Source organism: Haliotis rubra, unplaced genomic scaffold (genome assembly GCF_003918875.1).
Source record: "Haliotis rubra isolate DU_JTF1 unplaced genomic scaffold, ASM391887v1 Scf660, whole genome shotgun sequence".
Classification (NCBI taxonomy): Eukaryota; Metazoa; Mollusca; class Gastropoda; order Lepetellida; family Haliotidae; genus Haliotis; species Haliotis rubra.
Genome location: NW_025767369.1, coordinates 386,428 through 411,117, shown reverse-complemented (window position 1 = coordinate 411,117; position 24,690 = coordinate 386,428). Strand labels below are relative to the sequence as shown.

At 41.0% G+C, this 24,690-nt stretch overlaps 1 protein-coding gene across 4 annotated transcripts; it reads right to left on the bottom strand.

Annotated features, from left to right (window-relative positions):
* Positions 1–281: 281 nt before the first annotated feature.
* LOC124257453 (oxalate:formate antiporter-like) lies at positions 282–22,955 on the bottom strand. Of its 4 annotated transcripts, XM_046691507.1 has the most exons (12): positions 22,603–22,955; positions 21,692–21,798; positions 12,847–13,033; positions 6,710–6,836; positions 6,110–6,247; positions 5,525–5,639; positions 5,048–5,310; positions 4,238–4,352; positions 3,660–3,782; positions 3,093–3,302; positions 1,839–1,938; positions 282–1,271 (listed from the first exon to the last, which is right to left on the bottom strand). In XM_046691507.1, exons 6-12 carry the CDS (start codon positions 5,540–5,542, stop codon positions 1,216–1,218), a joined length of 885 nt encoding a protein of 294 aa, XP_046547463.1. In that variant the 5' UTR covers positions 5,543–5,639; positions 6,110–6,247; positions 6,710–6,836; positions 12,847–13,033; positions 21,692–21,798; positions 22,603–22,955; the 3' UTR covers positions 282–1,215. The 4 variants fall into 4 exon arrangements, with proteins under 4 accessions (XP_046547463.1, XP_046547465.1, XP_046547464.1 ...); XM_046691509.1 differs by lacking the exon at positions 12,847–13,033; XM_046691508.1 differs by lacking the exon at positions 22,603–22,955 and having other exon boundaries at positions 21,692–22,134.
* Between the last annotated feature and the right edge of the window lie 1,735 nt (positions 22,956–24,690).

The window sequence follows — 24,690 nt, the reverse complement described above, 5'->3', positions numbered from 1 at the left end:
GGTAACACCCAAACCTTCAGAACTCCAGGCATGTTTCTAATCAAACCCGGTATATAATCCCACAAAAGCAGTTGGTACCAAAACCCGCCTAACCTGAACTCCCATGGCCCCGTGCGTGGATACTGACGGATGTATTCCTCGAACAAGTTAATTGTCTGATATTATACTTATAACTATTTTCGTCTGTAATTACGATATTTCAATTTTCATTAATTTTAGAAGTAAACGCGTGGGGTCTCATTCGTCCTTGATCAAACTGTTCCGTACGTAAACAGTATATATAACAGTAATAGAAACACTTTATTCCAAAGTGCTATATTTTCATCAAGCTTGTTTAGTACAAGCTGCAACTGAAATCTAAGAGATACAGTGTACTCTAACTGTGCATAATACTGACGTTCCCCAATAAACAAAAACATAGTTTGACTGTAGCTCTTTATTTTATATTCTTTATTATAACTGACAGTTTTCATTCTTCTTATCCTCCTATAGGTGTCGCTTCGCGCAGCGGAACGACTATTGCGCCAACACAAGTAAAACCTGTCTAAATTATATTCCATAATATGCAAATTGCTATTCCGCGAAGAAACAACCGATCCAAATTTTGAAGGTTCCAAAGTTTTGTAATTTTCCGACTGTGGCGTAAAACATAAGTAAAACAGAACGAGTCTCTGTAACAGTCTCTATACAACACAACAAAACATAATCTTATGTATCCCAGTAATCGTTTTGCTCTCTATTTTCCTCGCTACGTCGACATTCTCTTTGCTCCTCAGTCAGGCATAATCCAGTTTTGCCCCATAAGGCCAATGGTCTGACACATCGCTGTCTTAAGGGTTCTAGGAGTTTATATTACATGTATCGTTACAGGAAGCTCACACGACATGGTATAACTGAAATACTGAGCAAGGCGTCATTATAACCACTGACGTCGGAAGAATTCAGGCCAACACAATACACACGGCCTGTTTGAACAATTGACCTGGTTTCCGGTTTGTTATAAGAAAAGCTGACAGAAGTGGCGGCCTCGATGAATGAATCTATGTTCAGGAGCTGGCAGAAGTTGGCGGCCACGATGAATGAATCTGATTTCATCAGTGTAGCCAAGAGAGGTATATCCTGTCAGTTCCTTCCTGCTAAAAGACGCGATGACACACCGATGTGATGTATCTGGAACGTATCCTAGGCTACAGTGGTCTATGCTGGTGATGTCCTTCACACACACTCCCCCCTCACGTTTTTTACTTTGAAGATCACCGTAAGAAGTAAACCTGCAGAGACAGAGTCAGTAAGTTGGCTTTATGTTGCTGGGATATTGCGAAGGACAAATTTAAAAATGTTTCACGAGTGCTATGAGCTTGATATAACTCAAAAAAGCAGAGTTGAAAGGACGCTGATGCACCTCATCGCCATGGATTGTTTTTCCGGCGTTAGATGTGGCGAACAAACAGTTTGCGGCTCACAGCACTGAGTATTTTCCTTCAAACCACAATGGATATAGATGACACATTAGTTCACTGCACCGCAATTCGGTATAATTGTGCCAAAATATGGCGGTAAACTCCGGGATTCGTTTCCCATGTCTGAGAGTTCAAGAGTATTGAACTGGTCTTTTTGTGTTTTACTCCTTCTATACTGTCATGCTGTGACACCACGGATATATCAGTACTCAAAACGTTAATTCTCGATACAAGAGTTTCCCAGTTGGACCAATCGATAACATGACATCGTGGTCAGGACTGTCAACCCGCCTGGGAGCGTTATTCAGCTTTTTAGCCTCTCCGACACAGAACTACAGCATGCGGTGAGTGTAGTGGAACCTGCCATAACATACTTACTGAGGAAGGAGCACGCCGCCATTAGGCAGAACATCCCGAACCAGCCAATCAGTGTCTTCAGCTGAGACGCCAAGACGGCCCCCAGCGGTGCCGAGATGGCCTACAAGAGATACCATCAAATGTAAGCTTGTTTTGCACTGTATAACCAGATGGGTTTACCTGACATATATAATGGCATTGTGGGGTGCCTATATAGAGGATATTATATGAGCGCCCATGTCATACAATGTTTACGACATGAGTGCCTAAATGTTGGTATTTCCAGAGCGAGAGTGAGGGATATACGATATTTAGGCACGAGTGTCGTAACCATAGTATGATATGGGCACGAAGTCGTCAAATTGAGGAAAATAAACCCAAATCTACTTTCAAACATAGGCTGGCTACCCGCCGACGCCGCATGTAGAACGCAACGTCACCGAAGAAATGTGACGTCATAGCATTGTTCATGACGTCACGTTACCATGACAAAGTGATATTTTGCCCTAGCGTATCGTATGAAAAATATGAACCCCGATATGTTCGCCCTCGTAGGTAATAAATCACAAACATTGTATATACAGAATGTTTATTATAAGCGTTTGCACCCAAACGGACAAGTCGGATAGTTAATTCACTGAAACCATGTTTTGTGACGTCACAGTTGTAATGACGTAATATAACACGTCATCAGTATTGACCAAGTCACTTGCCGACACAGATTTCAGCACAGATGACACCACTTTTCTCCTACAGCACCTAATCAATGGTCAGAGTGTTGCGGTTTTATTTTCACGATCGTGTGGGTATTGCACACATTTGAATCAGAACTGATGAATGTCAACCGCTCTCACTTAATACATGTGGTAATTAAGTTATGACCGATGTTCTTTAAAAACAATACCTTACCCCGTGGCTCGAAACGTTTCATAAGTACAGCGTAAGGGTGCGCAATTTTGACAAAGCCAACGTCGGGAGCCGATGGTTATTGTGTGTTGACTTGTTTTCTGTCGCAAAAGTTGTAACATTGTTTGCCACACTATTATTGGCAAACTACATCAACTTTCAGCCTTGACATTTCAGCCATAATGACGTCACTCAAGACGTGTTCCGTGTCTTAGGATATCGTACAGTCGGTGCCTTTGATCTTTTAGTGAAGCATCTTAGAATTTCCACTATCTTCTGTTCTAGACATGCATATTTATTTGGTAAATTGGATCAGCACGGGAATCAAACTGTCCAATTCCAAGACATATTTGGTGTATGGGTGCCTACCTGCGATGTGAACACAAAGCCGTAGTTGATGGGGTAGTGTGTGTGGCCAAAGGCTGCAGTACCAGCGAGGGAGAAGAGGGCAAAATTTCCCGCCAGTGTCCCGAACATCACACACACGTAGATGAAGTATACGGGCATTCCGCCGAGGCTGGTGGCGTGGAAGGTGATGAGGACGCCGGTGGTGATGCCGCACAGGTATGGCATGGCCGTCTGCAGGTGAAACAGTTGAACATCATGTCTTCAATGTGGGCGACACAAGATATAGGTCATCCTTGAGTACCGGTGAAATACAATATACGTCATGTTCCGCAATGTATAGTTGAAAACACAAATTCTTAGTTAGTAAACAACTTGTATATACAAATTCTTGTTATGCGTAACTTAAAGTGCCACTTTGTTAAATCCATGACGGTAACACAACGTACCCGCAGTTACTTTCCCCTCGCATTCTGTCATCTACTTCGGTTGTAGCCATGACGGTAAAACAACGTTTTCTAACACAACCCGGGAAGACACTTGTCCAGTTTTTGTTCGCTTATCCAAAATATGAATACAGAATTTACTTACATTGTAAGAAAACCGATCTCCAATAAACCCCCAAAACAGCCTCCCTAAACAATTGAACAGGGCAGCAAAGGCACCGGTGACAGCCAGAAACATATCGTCCTTGATGAAGGTCTGGCCGTAGTCCTACAGGAAGTGAGATCTTCATGATGAGTCAACAAACAAGGCGGGTGACAAAGAATTTAAGCGATGACCTTCACAAACATGTATCATAAATTTCCCGTGGACGACTTAACTGATCAGTTGTCATATAAATCCCTAGGTTCTTTTGTACAGGATTGATGGTTGTTGGGCCATGGTCGTGACAACAATCACAGTTTTGCTCAGACTATGATTGTTGATAGGCCGTGGTCATGTAGCGTGAATACCGTCACTGCGGCAGTAAACAACAACATCATCAACAACAACAACGCCCCGAACATGAACATGTTCATGAATGCTGACATTCTCCTATGATGTGACCTGATGGTGTAGTTATAGAGGACGTGATGAGTGGTTGGCACACATTAGTTCCTGTATATTGGAGTTATGTATCCCCAAAAGATATGTAAAATTGGAATATCAAAATGCATAATTGTGACCTTGTACAGTGTTAAGACGAACACCACTCCTTGGCCGTTCAGCAGGAAACATGTCCAGAGGATGTAGAAATGCCTTGACCGTAACACCTGGCCAGGGGTCAAGTCCACAGGTGATCTGCAGTAGTACAAGGGGACAGGACGTAGTATTCAATGGGATACATGGCATATGTAAACTGTCGAATACATTTAAGAATTGGACGTGACCAAACATATATAACTAAGTTAGTATAAACCAAAACCTGCAAGCTCCTTATTTCTAAAACACATCTACGAGAATATTTGCTAGTTTTGTTTTCATTTGCATCCATTATCCGACATAGAGTTTGGTATTCATATTCGTGCGCTACCCATGCGCTAACTATGCTATGCTTTACGTGTTTGGGATATTACAGATGCAATACCCATGGGCCAGCTATGCTATGGTTTAAGTAATTGGAGAATTACAGATTGGGACAAGTACAGACTCCATGTACCTTCTGACGCGGTTTCAAGACAGCCTATTTCATTCAGGAACGAGCCAAACCATGTTTGGTGATGCCTTGACATGATGACACACGTTGATTATGATTTGTGTAAAAAACTGCATTTGTTTTTAAAAGATCCCCCCTCATCTTGTACCCATTACAGAGCCACAACGCAGAACATGCAGACTCCATACTGTCTCTGTACAGAGCCACGACGCAGAACATGCAGACTCCATACTGTCTCTGGGTCATGAGGCTTTACCACAATGATCAGGAATAAATGATTTTAAATATGACCAACCAGTACGTATTACATGTAGACACACGTGACGTGGATATTACCTACTCATCAACATCGCTGGTGCATTCATTCGCCTCCGTGTCTTCTGTAGGACTGGTGTTAGGAACAATACTGGCGTCATCACTGGCCCATGTGTCTGCAGTGTGCCTCGTGTTAGGAACAATACTGGCGTCATCATTGATCTCCGTGTCTGATGTGGTGCTGGCGTTAGAGACAAGACTGGTCTCAGCATTCACCACCCTGTCTGGAGTGGGACTGACCTCAGTGACATGGGAACCAGACGTCTGTGTGGTGGTATCTGCTGAAACCTGCAACAGTTTGACATAGTGCGAGAAATACTTTGTTATAATGCCTTCAAGTAAGTGTTATAGTATTCACACAATTTAGATCTGCTCTTGCTCTTGGACTTGGGGTCATCACATGGTTATTCATGACTGTTATTGTTTGTGTCGACTTGATGAATTTCAAGTTACACACTCAGACTCACAAGCACGCACATACATACAAGTATAACTGTGGTACCTGTGGGGGTTCGGTCATCAACAGGACACCCACCAACTGTATGACACCGTACAGCCCCCCTGTCAGTACAAACACCCGCGGCACCCTCTCCAACACTTCCGGCTGAGTGAAATATCTGGTGATGAGATACATTGATTATCGTAAACGACAAATCGTCAGCGAAAATATTATTTCATGTATATGCAATCTGCGCAATCTGGTACAGTCCATATTTATCAGGATACAATGTTTCTGTGATGGTCACATTAACTTTGTTACAAATGGTTGTGAGGAAAGGATAGGTGAAGCCTAATGGACTGTCTTACGTTTGGATTTACAGGGATGTGGCAAGCATTACAATGAGAGAGGGAGGGAGTGAACTGGGTCCAATGTACATCCATTATATCACGTCGTGTCAGGAAGAACTGCAGATTTTACCTCGCACAGGTGTACTTACGTCTGTCAGTGAAAGACTCTAAAGGGGACTTCGGAAACTTAAGCCTTGCTCTACAAACACACATTTCGATTGTAATGACGTTATGAAATAACTGAATACCATTTTGTCTTCAAAGAATTATCTGATGGACTTGCCCATGTTTGACTCACTTTTCGTTATTGACTGTCAGGTCGGTGGGCAGGTTACCGGGGTTGATGAAGGCTGTCTGGACCAGGTTAAAGATGAAGCCCCCCCCCGAACCCCGCCACCACCAGACCCCCAGCTAGACCCTTCCGTTCCGGCAACCACTGTCAACACACAACGTCAAGAGAAGCGTCATATTACTGCCATTTGTTTGTGATGGTGCCCATTGTGTTTAAAGTTTTTAAGATGAGATGAGATTTAATGTTTTTAAGATGAGATAGTGGTCTACTCCAAAGGTTCAAATCAGATGTGGCTTCCGAACCAGTCACTGAGTGAATTCTCTTTATTGTTGGTTTAACGTCGCACTCGATGATATTCCAGAATTTCACTGGCAACCTGGAAATAATTATGTCCGGACCAGCAAACCAGTTTCTGAACATACTTATCAACTGTCCATGCCAATACGGTACAATTACACAGAGTGAACCCAGCCATCAATCCTGACCACCCTAAGCATTAAGTCGTCTCGTACACACAAGCACAGTTGCTATTGATCAGGTCTAAGCAGGAATCTGAAGGAGCACGTCAATGAGTACCAAGCGCAACTACAGATGAATTTAGCGTACCTTCATCGCGCAGGACATAGGCAGTGAGTAGGCGACACCTACACCAAGACCACACACGACGCCGTACGTCACGATGACGCCGAGGAAGGAATGCTGCACCGTGAAGAACGTCAACATGACGCCTGCACTGAAACCAAATCAAAACTTTCAATAGCATCTGACTGCAAGAGCACATCGATATGTCACAAGACTTAAAGAGGCAACAACGTTTGACAACATGGTCAGTAGAGTGTAACATAGTGAGTACAGTACAACATGGTCAGTAGAGTAGAACATGGCCAGTAGAATACAATATAATCAGTAGAATACAATATGGTCAGTAGAGTAAAACATGGCCAGTAGAATACAACATGGCCAGTAGAGTACAACATGGCCAGTAGAATACAACATGGCGAGTAGAGTACAACATAGTCAGTAGAATACAACATGGCCAGTAGAGTACAACATGGCCAGTAGAATACAACATGGCCAGTAGAGTACAACATAGTCAGTAGAGTACAATATAGTCAGTTGAGTAGAAAATGGCCAGTAGAATACATGGTTAGTAGAGTACAATATGGTCAGTAGAGTAAAACATGGCCAGTAGAGTACAACATGGCCAGTAGAGTACAACATGGCTAGTAGAGTAAAACATAGTCAGTAGAATACAACATGGCCAGTAGAGTAAAACATTGCCAGTAGAGTACAACATGGTCAGTGGAATACAACATGGTCAGTAGAGTAAAACATAGTCAGTAGAATACAACATGGCCAGTAGAGTAAAACATTGCCAGTAGAGTACAACATGGTCAGTAGAATACAACATGGTCAGTAGAGTACAACATAGTCAGTAGAGTACAATATGGCCAGTAGAGTACAACATGGCCAGTAGAGCAAAACATAGTCAGTAGAGTACAACATGGTAACTAGAATACAACATGGTCAGTAGAGTAAAACATAGTCAGTAGAGTAAAACATGGCCAGTAGAGTACAACATAGTCAGTAGAGTACAACATGGCCAGTAGAATACAACATGGTCAGTAGAGTACAGCATAGTTAGTAGAGTACAACATAGTCAGTAGAGTACAACATGGCCAGTAGAGTACAACATTGCCAGTAGAGTACAACATGGCCAGTAGAGTAGAACATGGCGAGTAGAGTACACCATGGCCAGTAGAGTACAACATGGCCAGTAGAGTAGATCATGGCCAGTAGAGTACAACATAGTCAGTAGAGTACAACATGGCCAGTAGAGAACAACATGGCCAGTAGAGTACAACATGGCCAGTAGAGGAAAACATGGCCAGTAGAGCAAAACATAGTCAGTAGAGTACAACAAAGTCAGTAGAGTACAACATGGCCAGTAGAGTACAACATGGCCAGTAGAGTACAACATGGCCAGTAGAGGAAAACATGGCCAGTAGAGCAAAACATAGTCAGTAGAGTACAACATGGCCAGAAGAGTACAACATAGTCAGTAGGGTACAACATAGTCAGTAGAGTGCAACATAGTCAGTACAGTAAAACATAGTCAGTAGAGTTCAACATAGTCAGTATAGTACAATATGGCCAGTAGAGTACAACATAGTTAGTAGGGTACAACATAGTCAGTAGGGTACAACATAGTCAGTAGAGTACAACATAGTCAGTAGAGTAAAAAGTAGTCAGTAGAGTACAACATAGTCAGTAGAGTAGAACATGGCCAGTAGAGTACAACATAGTCAGTAGGGTACAACATAGTCAGTAGAGTAAAACATGGCCAGTAGAGTAAAACATAGTCAGTAGAGTACAATATAGTCAGTAGAGTACAACATGGCCAGTAGAGGACAACATAGTCAGTAGAGTAAAACATAGTCAGAAGTGTTGAACATAGTCAGTAGAGTACAACATGGCCAGTAGAGTACAACATTGCCATTAGAGTACAACATGGCCAGTAGAGTGCAACATGGTCAATAGAGTACAATATGGCCAGTAGAGTACAACATGGCCAGCAGAATACAACATGGTCAGTAGAGTACAACATAGTCAGTAGAGTACAACATAGCCAGTAGAGTACAACATAGCCAGTAGAGTACAACATTACCAGTAGAGTACAATATGGCCAGTAGAGTAGAACATGGCCAGTAGACTACAACATGGCCAGTAGAGTACAACATGGCCAGTAGAGTACAACATTGCCAGTAGAGTACAACATAGTCAGTAGAATACAACATGGCCAGTAGAGTGCAACATGGCCAATAGAGTACTCCATGGTCAGTAGAGTACAACAAGGTCAGTAGAGAATAGTACAATATGGCCAGTAGAGTACAATATGGCCAGTACAGTACACCATGGTCAGTAGAGTACACCATGGCCAGTAGAGTACAACATCGTCAGTAGAGTACAACAAAGTCAGTAGAGTACAACATGGCCAGTAGAGTAAAACATGGCCAGTAGAGTAAAACGTGGCCAGTAGAGCAAAACATAGTCAGTAGAGTACAACATGGCCAGTAGAGTACCACATAGTCAGTAGGGTACAACATAGTGAGTACAGTACAACATAGTCAGTAGAGTAAAACATAGTCAGTAGAGTACAACATAGTCAGTAGAGTACAATATGGCCAGTAGAGTACAATATAGTTAGTAGAGCACATGGTCAGTAGAGGTACAACATGGCCAATAGAGTATACCTTGGCCAGTAGAGAAACAACATGCATAAATGGACAACAGTAAAACACAACAATATCAGTAGAGTACAGCAAAGTCAGTGATACACAAGTAGAATGCAACATGGTCAGTAACAGCAAAGTCAGTAGAAGTACAACATGGCCAGTAGAGTACAACACACACACACAAACAGTAGAGAGTACAACATGGCCAGTAGAGGCAAACATAGTCAGTGACACACAACACAGAGTAGGACACAACATACACAGTAGAGTACAACACACACAGTAGAGCAGACATAGTCACACACACACAACATAGGCCAGTAGAGTAGGTAGAGTACAACACACACATGGCACAATATGGCCACAGTGAGGTACAACATAGAGTAACATACAACACAGTCAGTAGCAACATAGTCATGAGCACAACATAGGACAGTAGAGTAAAACACAGTCAGTAGAGGTACAATATAGCCAGTAGAGGTACACCAGAAGAGTAAACATGGCCAGTAGAGTACACACATGGACACAACACATAACACACACAACATGAGGTACAACATGGCTAGTACACACAACATCAGTAGAATACACATGGAAAATACAGTGCACAACAACACACAGAGCACAACATGGTCAGTAGAGCACAACACAGAGCACACATGGCCAACACACAGTGACAACACACACAGTAGACACACACAGTAGAGTACAAAAAGTCAGTAGACACACATGGCCAGTACACACACAACACACACACACAGAGGAACACACATGGCCAGTAGAGTACAACATGGCCAGTAGAGTACAACAGACACAGTGAGAGGTACAACACACACACACAAAGAAGTAGAACAACATGGCCACACACACATGGTACAGTAGAGACACACACACACAACACAGCCAGTAGACACAACATGCACACAGAGTACACATGGTCACACAGTACAACACAGTAGAGTACAGACACAACACACATGGACACAACACAACATGGCACAACACAACAAACATAACCCAGTACACACAGTACACATGGCACAGTAGAGTACACACAACCAGAGTCAGTAGAGTACATAGTCAGTGACACAAAACATCGCCAGTAGAGTACAACATGGCCAGTAGGGTACAACATAGTCAGTATAGTACACATAGTCAGTAAGAGCACAACATAGTCAGTAGAGTAAAACATAGTCAGTAAGAGTAGAAACATGGCCAGAGAAGAGTACAACGTAGTCAGTGAGAATTACAACATAGTCAATGGGGGTAAAACATGGCCAGTAGAGTAAAACAGTAGAGTACAACATGGTCAAAATAGAGATACAACATGGCCAGTAGAGTACAACATGGTCAGTAGAGTACAACATAATCAGTAGAGTAGAACATGGCCAGTAGAAACATGGCCAGTAGAGTAGAGTACAACATACATGGCCAGTAGAGTACAACATAGTCAGTAGAGATACAACATAGCCAGTAACAGAGTAGAACATAACATCAGTAGAGTACAACATGGTCAGTAGAGTACAACATGGCCAGTAGAATACAACATGGCCAGTAAAGAATACAACATGGCCAGTAGAGTACAACATATGCCAGTAGAGTACAACATAGTCAGTAGAGTAGAACATAGCCAGTAGAATAAAACATGGCGAGTAGAATACAACAGGCCAGTAGAGTACAACATGGCCAGTAGAGTACAACATAGTCAGTGAGTAGAGTACAAACATGGCCAGTAGAGTACAACATAGTGAGTACACATGGTAACATGGCCAGTAGAGTACAACATAGCCAGTAGAGTACAACATGGCCAGTAGAGTACAACATGGCCAGTAGAGTACAACATGGCCAGTAGAGTACAACATGGCCAGTAGAGTACAACATGGTCAGTAGAATACAACATGGCCAGTAGAGTACAACATGGCCAGTAGAGTAGTAGAGTACAACATGGCCAGTAGAGTACAACATGGCCAGTAGAGAGATACAACATGGCCAGTAGAGAGTACAACATGGCCAGTAGAGAGTACAACATGGTCAGTAGAATACAACATAGAGCCAGTAGAGTACAACATGGCCAGTAGAGTACAACATAACCAGTAGAGTACAACATGGCCAGTAGAGTACAACATAGCCAGTAGAGTAAAACAGTGTCAGGAGAGTATAATATGGCCAGTAGAGTACAACATGGCCAGTAGAGTACAACATGGCCAGTAGAATACAACATGGCCAGTAGAGTACAACAAAGTCAATAGAGTACAACATGGCCAGTAGAGTACAACATGGCCAGTAGAGTACAACATGGCCAGTAGAGGAAAACATAGTCAGTAGAGTACAACATGGCCAGTAGAGTACAACATAGTCAGTAGAGTACAACATAGTCAGTAGAGTACAACATAGTCAGTAGAGTACAACATAGTCAGTAGAGTACAAACATAGTCAGTAGAGTACAACATGGCCAGTAGAGTACAACATGGCCAGTAGAGTACAACATGGCCAGTAGAGTGCAACATGGCCAATAGAGTACTACATGGTCAGTAGAGTACGACAAGGTCAGTAGAGTACAATATGGCCAGTAGAGTACAACATGGCCAGTAGAATACAACATGGTCAGTAGAGTACAACATGGTCAGTAGAGTACGACATAGTCAGTAGAGTACAACATAGCCAGTAGAGTACAACATTGCCAGTAGAGTACAACATGGCCAGTAGAGTACAACATGGCCAGTAGAGAACAACATGGCCAGTAGAGTACAACATGGCTAGTAGAGTACAACATAGTCAGTAGAATACAACATGGCCAGTAGGAAGCAGCATGGCCAATAGAGTACTACATGGTCAGTAGAGTACAACATAGTCAGTAGAGTACAGCATGGCCAGTAGAGTAGAACATGGCCAGTAGAGTACAACATAGTCAGTAGAGTAGAGCATGGCCAGTAGAATACAACATTGCCAGTAGAATACAACATGGCCAGTAGAGTACAACATGACCACTAGAATACAACATGGCCAGCAGAGTGCAACATGGCCAGTACAGTACAACATGGTCAGTAGAGTAAAACAGTTTTAGGAGAGTATAATATGGCCAGTAGAGTACAACATAGTCAGTAGAGTACACAAAATCTGACTGAACATTTACAATTCAACACGCCAACGCTAGTTTGTTCATTCAAGGGTGTTCGCAGTGTAATTAACTGCGACATGCACTTTCCACCCCGTACAGTGTACTTGGTAACGTCGGATCGAGTGGTGTTTTACCACTCAACGCTAAAAAACTGTCATATATACTTGTCATCATAATGGACACAGGGGCTTGTCTAAAGATTCAATGCTTACTGCTTCATGTGCTCATGTGTAAGTGTCGTTGATGTTCTGAGCATACGCAGTTTTGTCTTTTTAATGTAAAGGGGCACAGTAAGTTTCCCTGTCGCAGTTGAGCACTAAATCTATCGCATACGTTCCGCTAACAGTTGCAGTCTGCAATGTAAACTCATGATCGCTCAGTATTCTCACCTCATCGTCCAGGAACCCAGCAGGACTGTAGGTCGGAGTCCGATATGTCTGTAGATGAACCCGCCGAGGAACATAGACAGGCCATGACCTATCAGGGTACACGCGTAGATCCAAACACTGTCACTGTAGGTCACGTCTACACGTGTGTTGTGACGTAAGTATGACGTCATATAGGGCGACAGGTTACCTGCATGAATTAGATGCACCTTATCGTTCAAAAGTTTGTAACATGCACCGTGACCTGTTCTGAGTGGAAATGTGAAGCACAAATTGTGAACAGGACCTCAATATGTTATTAGAAGAGACAAAACAACTACCAGTAACCATGTGAACTCTCCATTGTATGTTTCGGACCTTACAATGAGCATGTGCATATTTTCATCTAAAACTCGTTGCCCAGTCGTCAAAGGCACTACATTTTGCTTGCAGGGTTGCGCCCTTTGGACACACCAGAAACCGATGGTCGTTAGATTGTGAGTCGCCACGTTAGGGACCGTCTGAGACCTGCAATAGTTCGGGATTGTCTCCCACATAAAGCTGAGATGTCGTGATAACTATGACATACATGTAAGGGTCATATCAGGGTTTCATGAATAGGTTAGCGTATCCTGTTCCGTCGGCACAAGTCAATAATACAGGCAGAGGCACTCTAGTTACCAGGAATGGGCACAGGACGCGTTGTTTTTTTATTTGAGTCCCAGGATGGTTCGATGGCTTGCCAGCGTAAGATGCACATAGGTTTCACCTAAGCTTCAAATGTCTGTAAGTGCAATTGCGTTTTTGTCTAAAGTTGACATGTGAAACTTAAACCATGTCCACACACAGTGATTCCAATAAAGTGGTCATATTTCAGCCATATCGTGACCACAGAAATATTTAAATTAAGAATAAATCTTACAATACTTTTTAAAAAGCTGTCATCGAAGGACAGTATAACTACTAGAATATCCCATTTGTCATTAATACTAGCTTGAGAAAATTTAAATGTTATGCTATTTATTGACAAACACAATATAAAAGTGGGCTAGAGATCGCTAGCAACTAAAGCGAGGCCACCATACTAGGGACGGTGGGCACCGACAATACTTTTGCTTCCTGGACGGTTCCCCAACTGCATGTATACCATCACTTTAGCGGCTTGCGATTGTATGCAACGTTAGCCATGACTCTAAAATGTACAAATATATTACGATTGAAAACGGTGATACATACGAATATTCTTGAAGTGAGCTTATATATCCTCTCAGGGGACAATAGCTATTTCTTATTCCAACAAAAAACATTGCTGCAAATCACATTCATGTCAGCTATGGCGATCATTCAGAATGCTTTCGTACACATAGCTTAGTGATATCTTCTTGACTAAATCACATCTAGACAATTTATGAACCACCTCATCGTATTTCAAGGCAAGGGATACGAGGAGTTATAGTATGATGCTACCAACATTCGATAATATACACATCACTTTCACGTTGTACGCTGCGAGCGCATGCTTAGAGTATTCATTTATGTTCCCCGAACATATTGCACACATTATATATAATGTGAATCCTGTTTTATAATTTATTGATCATATTCACTACAACGTCAATCAGACCATAGAACGCTAGTCACATCAATGTCATTGTGACGCTTGGGTAAGCATAGTTTGCAAACAGTTGTCATTGTGAAGTGATCACGTTTACAAAATGATACATTATTCACTATATACTTCTTCAAACAACTTTATGGAAACAAGCTGTCAATTAAGATACTATGTGCCACAATTTCATATTCATTTGTTATAGATGTTTCACAATTGTAATTTCTGAATTTAGAGGTTTTAAATAATTACATTGGCAGTATAAGGTAACTAATACTGGAGAGATACATTTATACAGAGTGTTTAAAGTCAGCTCAGTTGCATTCACACTACTTTTGTCCAAATATCATGTACCTGGTTAGTGAACAAAAGCCAGTGTGCCTACAGGCACTCCACAGTTGGGATTGTCAAGATCTCCTATTCTTCGTAGAATGACCATTCGACTAAGTACACTTTATTTATATCGGTCGTTATGACAATCCATACACGAACCAATCTAACAGTTAGCGTAACCATAAATCTAAGTTCTGCTAATTTCTAACCATTTGTGTGACCATCAATCTAAATACTTTCATTTCTAACAGTTTGTGTGACCATCCACCTAAATGCTGTTCATTTCTAACAGTTTGTGTGACCATCCATCTAAATACTGTTCGTTTCTAACAGTTTGTGTGACCATCCATCTAAATACTTTTCATTTCTAACAGTTTGTGTGACCATCCATCTAAATTCTTTTCATTTCTAACAGTTTGTGTGACCATCCATCTAAATACTTTTCATTTCTAACAGTTTGTGTGACCATCCATCTAAATACTTTTCATTTCTGACAGTTTGTGTGACCATCCATCTAAATGGTGTTCATTTCTGACAGTTTGTGTGACCATCCACCTAAATGGTGTTCATTTCTGACAGTTTGTGTGACCATGCATCTAAATGGTGTTCATTTCTGACAGTTTGTGTGACCATGCATCTAAATGGTGTTCATTTCTGACAGTTTGTGTGACCATCCACCTAAATGGTGTTCATTTCTGACAGTTTGTGTGACAATCCACCTAAATGGTGTTCATTTCTGACAGTTTGTGTGACCATCCACCTAAATGGTGTTCATTTCTGACAGTTTGTGTGACCATCCACCTAAATGGTGTTCATTTCTGACAGTTTGTGTGACCATCCACCTAAATGGTGTTCATTTCTGACAGTTTGTGTGACCATGCATCTAAATGGTGTTCATTTCTGACAGTTTGTGTGACCATCCACCTAAATGATGTTCATTTCTGACAGTTTGTGTGACCATGCATCTAAATACTAATCATCTAATCATTAAAATACATCTATCTACAGAACATATTATTCAAAATTCATCTATGAAATCAATTTCTTTTAAACAAAACAATAATTAAATGAAAATTAACATTGTTAAAAGAATCCTTACCTGTTTTCACATTGAAATATCTATCCCTTACGATGGAGAATTCAACACAGTCAAGTAGGATATGCTTGACCGTGAGTCTCTCATCACAAGGGATACAAAACGGAGGATCTTCACCTTTTAACAAGCATTTGTGAATATAACGTGTATGGCCAATGCGACATCGTCGCATGATCTCCTCAAATCTGGATTGACAACCCAAGTAGGTGTAACCAATATACGGTTTTATTTCATGTAATTTATTGATACCTACTTGGGTATCCCACTTCTTCTGCATCAGAGCACGGATGTAGGTTCTAATGTTAGCTTTGTAATCAGAGTACGGGATAAGAAGTGGTGTTACAGTTGAGTGCTGCCTTGGCAGCAAGATCAGCCACTGTGTTCCCAAAATGCCAACATGGCTGGGTAACCAACAAAATACAATGTCACATTGGCCAGTAGCAAGCTCATTATACAATTCAATAATTTCTATTAAAAGTGGATGTTTACAAGAAAGATTTTTAATAGCCTGAAGACACGAAAGAGAATCGGAAAAGATTATGTATTGTTTATATTTACGGTGTTTATTAATATATTTAAGAGCTTTTAATATGGCGTTAGCTTCTGCTGTGAAAATAGAGCTGTTATTTGGTAGTCGAGAAGATATTGTTCGGGATCCCATGACAGTGGCACATGCCACCGCCACCATCCTTGGACCCATCTGTAAATAAGGATTTGTATGTGTTATATTTAGTTTTCAATTGATTATATTCTTGTTTATATTGTAATTCATTAGTTTCAGATTTCTTAAACTTTGTCAGAGTTAGGTCAACTTCAGGCCTAACCAGTTGCCAAGGAGGAGAAGAAAGAAGACGGGACTGAGATATATTTTCCAGCTCAATGCCGGCAGCAGAAATGAATGGTTTAATTCTTAGCCCAAGAGGCGAAACAAGAGAAGACTTTTTGTTGTATAAATCCTCATAAAGAGGATTGAAAACACAGTTAAATGCAGGATTCGACTCGTTACAATAGAGTTTTGTTATATACTGTAGAGATAATTTGATACGCCGTTGGTTAAGGGGTGGCTCATCAGCTTCAACATAGAGACTGTCAACAGGAGAAGTTCTAAAAAATCCAAGACAAAGCCTTAGGCCTTGGTGGTGGACAGAATCAATTAGTTTTAGGTTGCTTTTGCAGGCTCCACCATATACGATGGAGCCATAATCAAGTTTAGATCGCACCAATGATCTATATAAGTGAAGGAGGGTAGTTTGATCCCTTCCCCACTTTGAATTGGAGACAACCTTTAACAAATCGAGTGCCTTCAGGCATTTAGCTTTAAGGGATTTAATATGTGGCAGGAATGTTAAATGGGAATCGAAACTTAGGCCCAAGAATTTGGCCTCCTTTACAACTTTGATGGGGTGTTATTTAAAGATAGTTCTGGGTCCGTATGAGGCTTATATTTTCCACAAAAATGTATACAATTAGTTTTTGATTTAGAAAATTTAAAGCCGTTTTCAAGACACCATTCATTTATTTAGTTTAAACATAACTGCAATTGCCGTTCAATAGTGTGCATATTTTTACCACGACAAGAAATAGTGAAATCATCCACAAATAATGATCCATCATTTGAATTATTTAAAACCTTTGATAAACTATTGATCTTGATGCTAAACAGTGTGACAGACAAAATACTGCCTTGTGGGACACCCTGATCCTGATTATAATGATCAGACAGGGTTGAACCCACTCGGACTTGAAATTGCCTGTCTTTTAAAAACTGGGATATAAAAAGAGGCAAACGGCCTCTCAAACCAAAATCATGTAATTCCTTCAAAATGCCATGCTTCCAGGTCGTATCATAAGCTTTCTCAAGATCAAAGGAAATTGATACAACATGTTGTTTATTTACTATAGCATTTATAACAAAGGATTCTAAACGTACCAAATGATCAATGGTACTACGATTTTTCCTGAAACCACATTGAATATTTGTTATAAGGTTATTGGTTTCAAGATACCAAGTTAATTTATTATTCACCATACGTTCCATGGTTTTACAGACACAGCTAGTTAGAGATATCGGTTGGTAATTCGACGGATCTGTATGATCCCTGACAGGTCTTGGTATTGGGACTACAATGGCATCACGCTATGAAGGAGGACATTCTCCAGACGTTCGTATTTGGTCAAATATATCTAAAAGTGTCATCAGACATGGTTCAGGCAAGTGTTTCACTAGCTGGTAATTTATATTATCATCACCCGCTGCAGTGTCATGAGCTTGCTCAAGAGCAGTATGTAGCTCATGTAATGAAAACACTTCATTATAATCCTCTCCGTTATTTCATTCGAAATTAAGTTTTGTCTTTTCCTGTTGTTTCTGGTATCTCTGAAACTCAGGGACATCATTTGCCGATTATGATTTTTTGGCAAAAGTTTTGCCAATGTTATTTTCAATCTTCGACTTGTCGGTAATTAAATTATCACCATCTTTAAGATGGTGAACAGCAGACATTGAAGCTTTGCCTTTCATTATCTGAACCATATTCCATACCTTGGACATGGGCGTGCGTGAATTAATTTTGGAGACATAATGTCTCCAAGATTGTCGTTTGCTTTGTTTGAAGGTACGACGCGCCTTTGCATTGAATATTTTAAATTTATTTAAGTTATGGACAGTTGGATTATGGTGGAAATAACGCTCTGCTTTTTTCCTCGCTTTTCTGGCTTCTCTACAATGATAGTTTTCGTACATGTGGAGTCGTAGAGGACTTTGGTATACGTCTACAGCTATTTCATTTAAAACGTCAGAAAAAATCTTAATGGGATCAGTTATATCACTGAAACATTCAGGTTGCAGTTTCGATTTACAAATAGTTTGATATAAGGACCAGTTAGCCTTCGAAAGGTTCCATCTTGTATACGATGGAGAATCAGATGGAGTTATTTCTGAAAGAATAGTTGGGAAGTGGTCACTTCCACAAAGGTCATTGTGAACAGACCAATCAAATTGATTGAGGAGGTTAGAATCTGCAAGAGACAAATCCAGAGAAGAATAAGTGCCAGTTGCAGGATGCAGATAGGTGCTTGAATCATCATTATATATACACAGGTCATTACTGGAAATGAAATCTTCCAGTATTTTACCTTTAGTATTTGTGTTATTACTGCCCCACAGTGGGTTGTGGCCGTTTAGGTCACCCATAATAACACAGGGCTTCGGGAGTTGATCATAGAGTGATTGAAGATCGGTCTGATGAAGTGTCGATGAAGGTGGAATATACAGAGAGCATAATGTAAATGCTACACCCAGAGTAAGTGGCACTCCCACAGCTTGGAGATTAGTTTTAAGCATAACGGGGCTGTGAATAACATCCTGCCGTACAAGTATAGAAGATCCTCCAGTGGCCATATCACCCAGAGGAGAAAAATAATGATAGGCTCTAAACTGGCGTAAAGTAAAATCATCCGTCTGTTTGAGATACGTTTCTTGCAGACAGAATGCCGATGGTGTTAGATCCTGGACTAATAGCTGTAGTTCATTAAAATAGTCCTTAGACCTCTACAATTCCACTGCACGATACTAGTAAAATGACCTATCTTGTAGGTGGATTGATAGGGGATCTACCCCTCATTTTCATCGAGGGCGACGAGCTATGTGCCCTGGGATAGGAATTTTCGGACACTTCCATGTCCTAAAGCGATCCGTATTTATTGAATATTTTGATTGGATTTTCTGAACCCTTTGGGGGTCTGCCACTTTTTTTCAATGTTCTGTTCTTGGTTTATGAGTACTTTGAACAGTGTGCTTGGAATTTGTTTTAGTTCGAGTTTGTTGGGCTGACTGAGATGATGAAGTTTCCCAGGATAAAGATGAATATTGACTAGATGAGTGTGATGGAACTTCAGACAGGATGTCCACGGTATTTCCAGAGTTCTGAGTAGACTGTTCAGGTGTGAGTGACTGAGGCTTGTTGGTTTTAACCCACGTCAAGTCTGTTTGACAATGTATTGAAGAGATGGGTACTGATAAGGTGTCCGAAGAAGTCCTTGCAACTGATGCATACGAACCACCTGGTGCTGTTGTTGATTCAACGATTTTTTTTGCATCAACAAAGCTAATATTTTGGGTAAATATGATTTTAGAAATTTCCATTTGTTTTATCCAAATTTGGCAGTCTTTTGAGAAGGAAGAATGACTTCCTGTACAGTTTGTGCACTCGTTTTGGGTACTAGTACATTCTGTAACATGGGTAGTCTCACTGCAGTGAGCACATGTTATCGGTTTTGTACAGGTGTTAACACCGTGGCCATATTTTTTACATCTAAAACATCTCAAAGGATTTGGGATATAGATGTCAACTGACATATTGCAGTAACCTGCCTTGACTGACTTTGGGGGATTTGTTGGTTTGAATGGTTTCGTTGTTTCTGCGGGTAGTAAATCGTTTCACATATATTACTCCCTGGTCTTTCATTTCAGAAACAATGTCTTATTCAGACATATCAGCCAACAGTCGATCTTTGTCTCTGATTATACCTTTACTGGTATTTAGTGTTCTATGGGCAGAGACTATAACAGGAACTCCAACAAACATATCCGTAGATAGCAGGCTGGTCGCTTGCTGTTTTCTGGTACATTCAACCAAAAGGGATCCTGAACGCAAGCGTTTGATGTTTCGTACCTGTCCTGCTAATCCGTTGAGACCTTAGAAATCGCAAAAGGATTAAGTTTCAAGGGAGTCGTATCCGGAGTTTCCATAATCAAACATCGTGGTCAATTATCAACAGAATTACAAGGTCGCTGTTCCTCATCATTGTCGAGTGGACGTTTTGTCTTTTTTGAGGGTGTTTGATACTCCATGTGTAGTGTATATTTGTTGATCACCCGAGCTCCCCACCCACCACGGAGTGTCATAAAAACTGTGCTAATAACAAGAGGATCTCCGACTTGCAGCACCAGGGGTACCTGGATGATATACTCCAGCAGAAAAATTAAAATTAATTAGTCTACCAGATTGGCCCATGAACCACCGCCTTCTGGCACAGGCATCTAGGCAAATTTATATATACAAAACAAATCATGTCAAATATTGTGTTCACATATAACCAAGCCAAAAAGTGATATAGCAATGAAATCTAGTGTTCAGGGCTCGGCATGACCAGCCGATTGGTTGAACCGGGCCCATTCAACCACCCGTTTAGGTGAAGTAAGGGGCGAACACTGTTCCTGGAACCAGTGCCCTCAACCACCAGACTCCCGTCCTCCACCGACACAGGGGCGCAACCCACGGTTAACAGGTTGGTGGACCAAATATACCCCCGGCCCACACGGGGGGTTGAAGAGCTCTTAGCGTTACCCAGCACCCACCACGAGGAGGTGGCTCTTCACGGGTGCCCTTTTGGCAGAGAAAGGGTTTTGTCGCTTCTATTTACAGTTTGTGTGACCACATATGTAAGAACTGTTCATTTATATCAGTTAGTGTGATGATCCGTCTAAGTTCTGTTCATTTCTTACGGTGAGTGTGACCAACCATCTAAATACTCTTCATTTATAACAGTCAGTGTGACCATATCAGTACTGTTCATTTCTGACAGTGAGTGTAACCATTCATTTCAGTTTCCTTTTTTAAAAAATATGTAGCAGGCCCATCCGTCCTCTTAACCTTCATTTCTAACAGTTAGTGTGACCATCCATTCACGTACCCTTCATTTCTAACATTTAAAAGCCAATCACCATTTGCCAGCATCTGTGGAATGTCAATGACGACACTGGTAACGTCTTCATCTCCACAGAAGCACATAGCAATGGGAAAGTGATGTAATAGTGGAAAAGAACATACCAAATGTGTAGACTGTACCGAGGGTCAGATGCACCAGCACGCCTCCCCCAGTCACTGAAAACGCTCGACCGGACCACATGATATCACTCCCACTGTGAACCGCAGACCTTGGCGATGCATTGCAACAGATGGCAGTTTAATGTATGCATCAATGAATATGAAACTATAATCAATTCCGCCATGATGGCATGAACTGCAGTCATGTGTTCCGCACAGCCATGATCGTTGTTTGACGCCTGGTTTGCTCTGATTATCTGATTAAGTTTTGGGGTTGATCAGTACCAACAATATGCTACATAGTTTCACCAGAGTTCTAAATCTCTAGGACATCCTTTTGGTTTACCTCTTGTCATTAGCGAAATGCATGTTCTACTAAAGTAATCACCCAGCACCCCCTTCCTTCTATGATTATATATTCATCGCCTTTAGATTTAGTGATACTCGAAAATTGCCTGAAACTTTCAAAAGTGTTTCAATTGGTTTCCACTGATAGTTTAATGATAATAATGAATGCATTGGACTGACTGACTGACTGAGTTTGGTTTTACGCCGCTTTTAGCAATATTCCAGCAACATCACGGCGGGGGACACCAGAAATGGGCTTCACACATTGTGCCCATGTGGGGATTCGAACCCGGGTCTTCGACGTGACGACCCAACGCTTGAATGCATTGGAAACAACTTGTATTGACGTATGAGAGTAACTGATGTGACAGTCATAAATCTTGAAGGACGATGAGATGAGACTGACTGACTGACTGAGTTTGGTTTTACGCCGCTTTTAGCAATATTCCAGCAATATCACGGCGAGGGACACCAGAAATGGGCTTCACTCATTGTACCCAGATGAGATGAGAAATGTCGAGGGTGATGTTTCTATAGTGCTGATACCACCGCTCTGTTTTACTTACATTCAACGGGCGTTGCATAACCTGCGCACTTCTCTTCCAACCCATGGCCATGTTCAGCTAACGTGGTTGGTGGCCGACGACGTTGACGCACACACCCTAAACCACATCCGAGATTAGTTCAGTTGGGAAAAGTTCTGTGGTAATATCGGGACATGCATGTCTGGAGGAAAGCATTGAAGACCAGTAAAGTTTACACGAGGCGTTGTCTTGAAAGATGATAACCTGACTTTTATCGTGTGCAGCACTGGCATTTGTCAGCAATATTATGATTTCAAACGGTCGGAACACAACGTACCCACCAAACATGGGGAGTACTGCATGTAGATGATTGGTAAACTGAACCGACACTTGCACTCTCGTAGCCTGATGCATGTTTGCAATAATATGAATTGCCGTTAGAGCTCGATTTCATAGAGCCTGGTTTTTAACATGCCGTCATCACGTACCTTTTTACTAAAACAACATCATTGTTGACTTTTTACTTCTAAAATGTATATTTCATTTTCCCGATTTTTTTGGCTTTACAAGAGTATATATTTTGACATGTTACATACTTTTCGCACATTTTTTTCTTCTGACATGAATACAAAACTATGTTAATACACTTGAATATACATTTTCATTTGAAGGGACGACTTGATATTGTGACACATTTGTCAACACAACAGACACGTGCCAAACATCAGTCCCAGCTGTGGCGGTGTAGGAGATGCAGTGTATACCATCAACTGTCGTCGTAGTCGGGTGGCAGGAACATCTCTTATTGTATGTCCCGTGTGTTTGTTTTATGTAAGAATCTATGTCCGATTGCACATTGTGGAAAACAAAGTTAATAGATACCAGTTGAATTACAACGTCAAAAGGGTTGGAAAGATATTTTAAGGTACATTTGACCTGTTGCTGAAGGAGCTACATCAGTTCACCATACGTATCTTGAAGCTTTTGCCATCAGGGGACTAAAAGCTTTGGTATATTAACACCCTAGAATGAGTATCATTGGGCAGTGAACTATTTTTTTAATAATGTCTATCGATTTATAGTTTAAACGAAATCAGCAAATGTGCTGGTGTACGATTGTAGTTTTGGTCCATCGCTTGAGCATCTGGTCTGTTACCTTCCGCCAGAGCTCTACAGGCGTAATGTCAATTAAACATGCCTGGGACACGACGGTGCATGTTTACCCCCGGTCGCGAACACCCGGTGTCATGATGAAATATATCCATCCATTCCTAGATAGGCAAAAAATATATGCAATGCTTATTTCTACAGAAAACATCTTTTTCTATTTTCTAGGACATTCTATTCAGTAATTTGGGTGTCTACGCTGATTGTTTTAGCTTGTAAAAGTTTTAAATGTAATCTTATTCAACAAAAGCATGTCGAATTATTCTTTGAGTACTGATATGACTTTCAGAGATCCATTTTTAATATTATCACAGCTATTTTTCCATGACACCAAACGGAATTAAGGATAGTTAAGGCTGGTTATTATTTTTAATATTCCAATTGAAAATGAAATATAGTAAGATAAGATGAGACTTACAGTTAAATTCGCTCCAAACCTTATAACGTACACTGCAGTTTTTGGCTCTTACGATGGAATCTGTACCGGGACGGTATATTCTCTTTAACAATTCTTACAGCATAACATGATTGAACAGTCGTACTTGTCCAAAACATCTACTGAATATGTCACTCAATGCAAATAACAAACATTGTTAAAACCAGACACATTCCTCCTGAGTTCCTCTGATCAGAGAAAAACCTCATTGTTAACAGAAGACGTCTAGACGTGTCACATACACTGTTTATCGTAATTCGTGACCAGCAGAAAAATATAATTTGTTATAGAACTGTTTTTACGGGGTCCAGGGAATATATATCTTCGAATGATACTCTACAGGTTCCATGTTACAAGGTCCATGGGGAACATTTGTATGTGTTGCATTCAGTATTCACTAAAGACATGTCATGCAACACGTGACTCTTCTCTGACAACATCAAGGATTGTTCCTATACATACCACATATGAAGATTCCACCCTATTGACAAGAAAATCAACTTTAATACACCTCATAATTCATCATA

Excerpts from the sequence above, each read along its gene's own strand:
- LOC124257453 (XM_046691507.1), bottom strand. Across the intron at positions 3,783-4,237 it reads TCGTCTTAACACTGTACAAG|GACTACGGCCAGACCTTCAT; the intron begins GTCACAATTATG and ends CACTTCCTGTAG. Across the intron at positions 3,303-3,659 it reads GAGATCGGTTTTCTTACAAT|ACGGCCATGCCATACCTGTG; the intron begins GTAAGTAAATTC and ends TTTCACCTGCAG.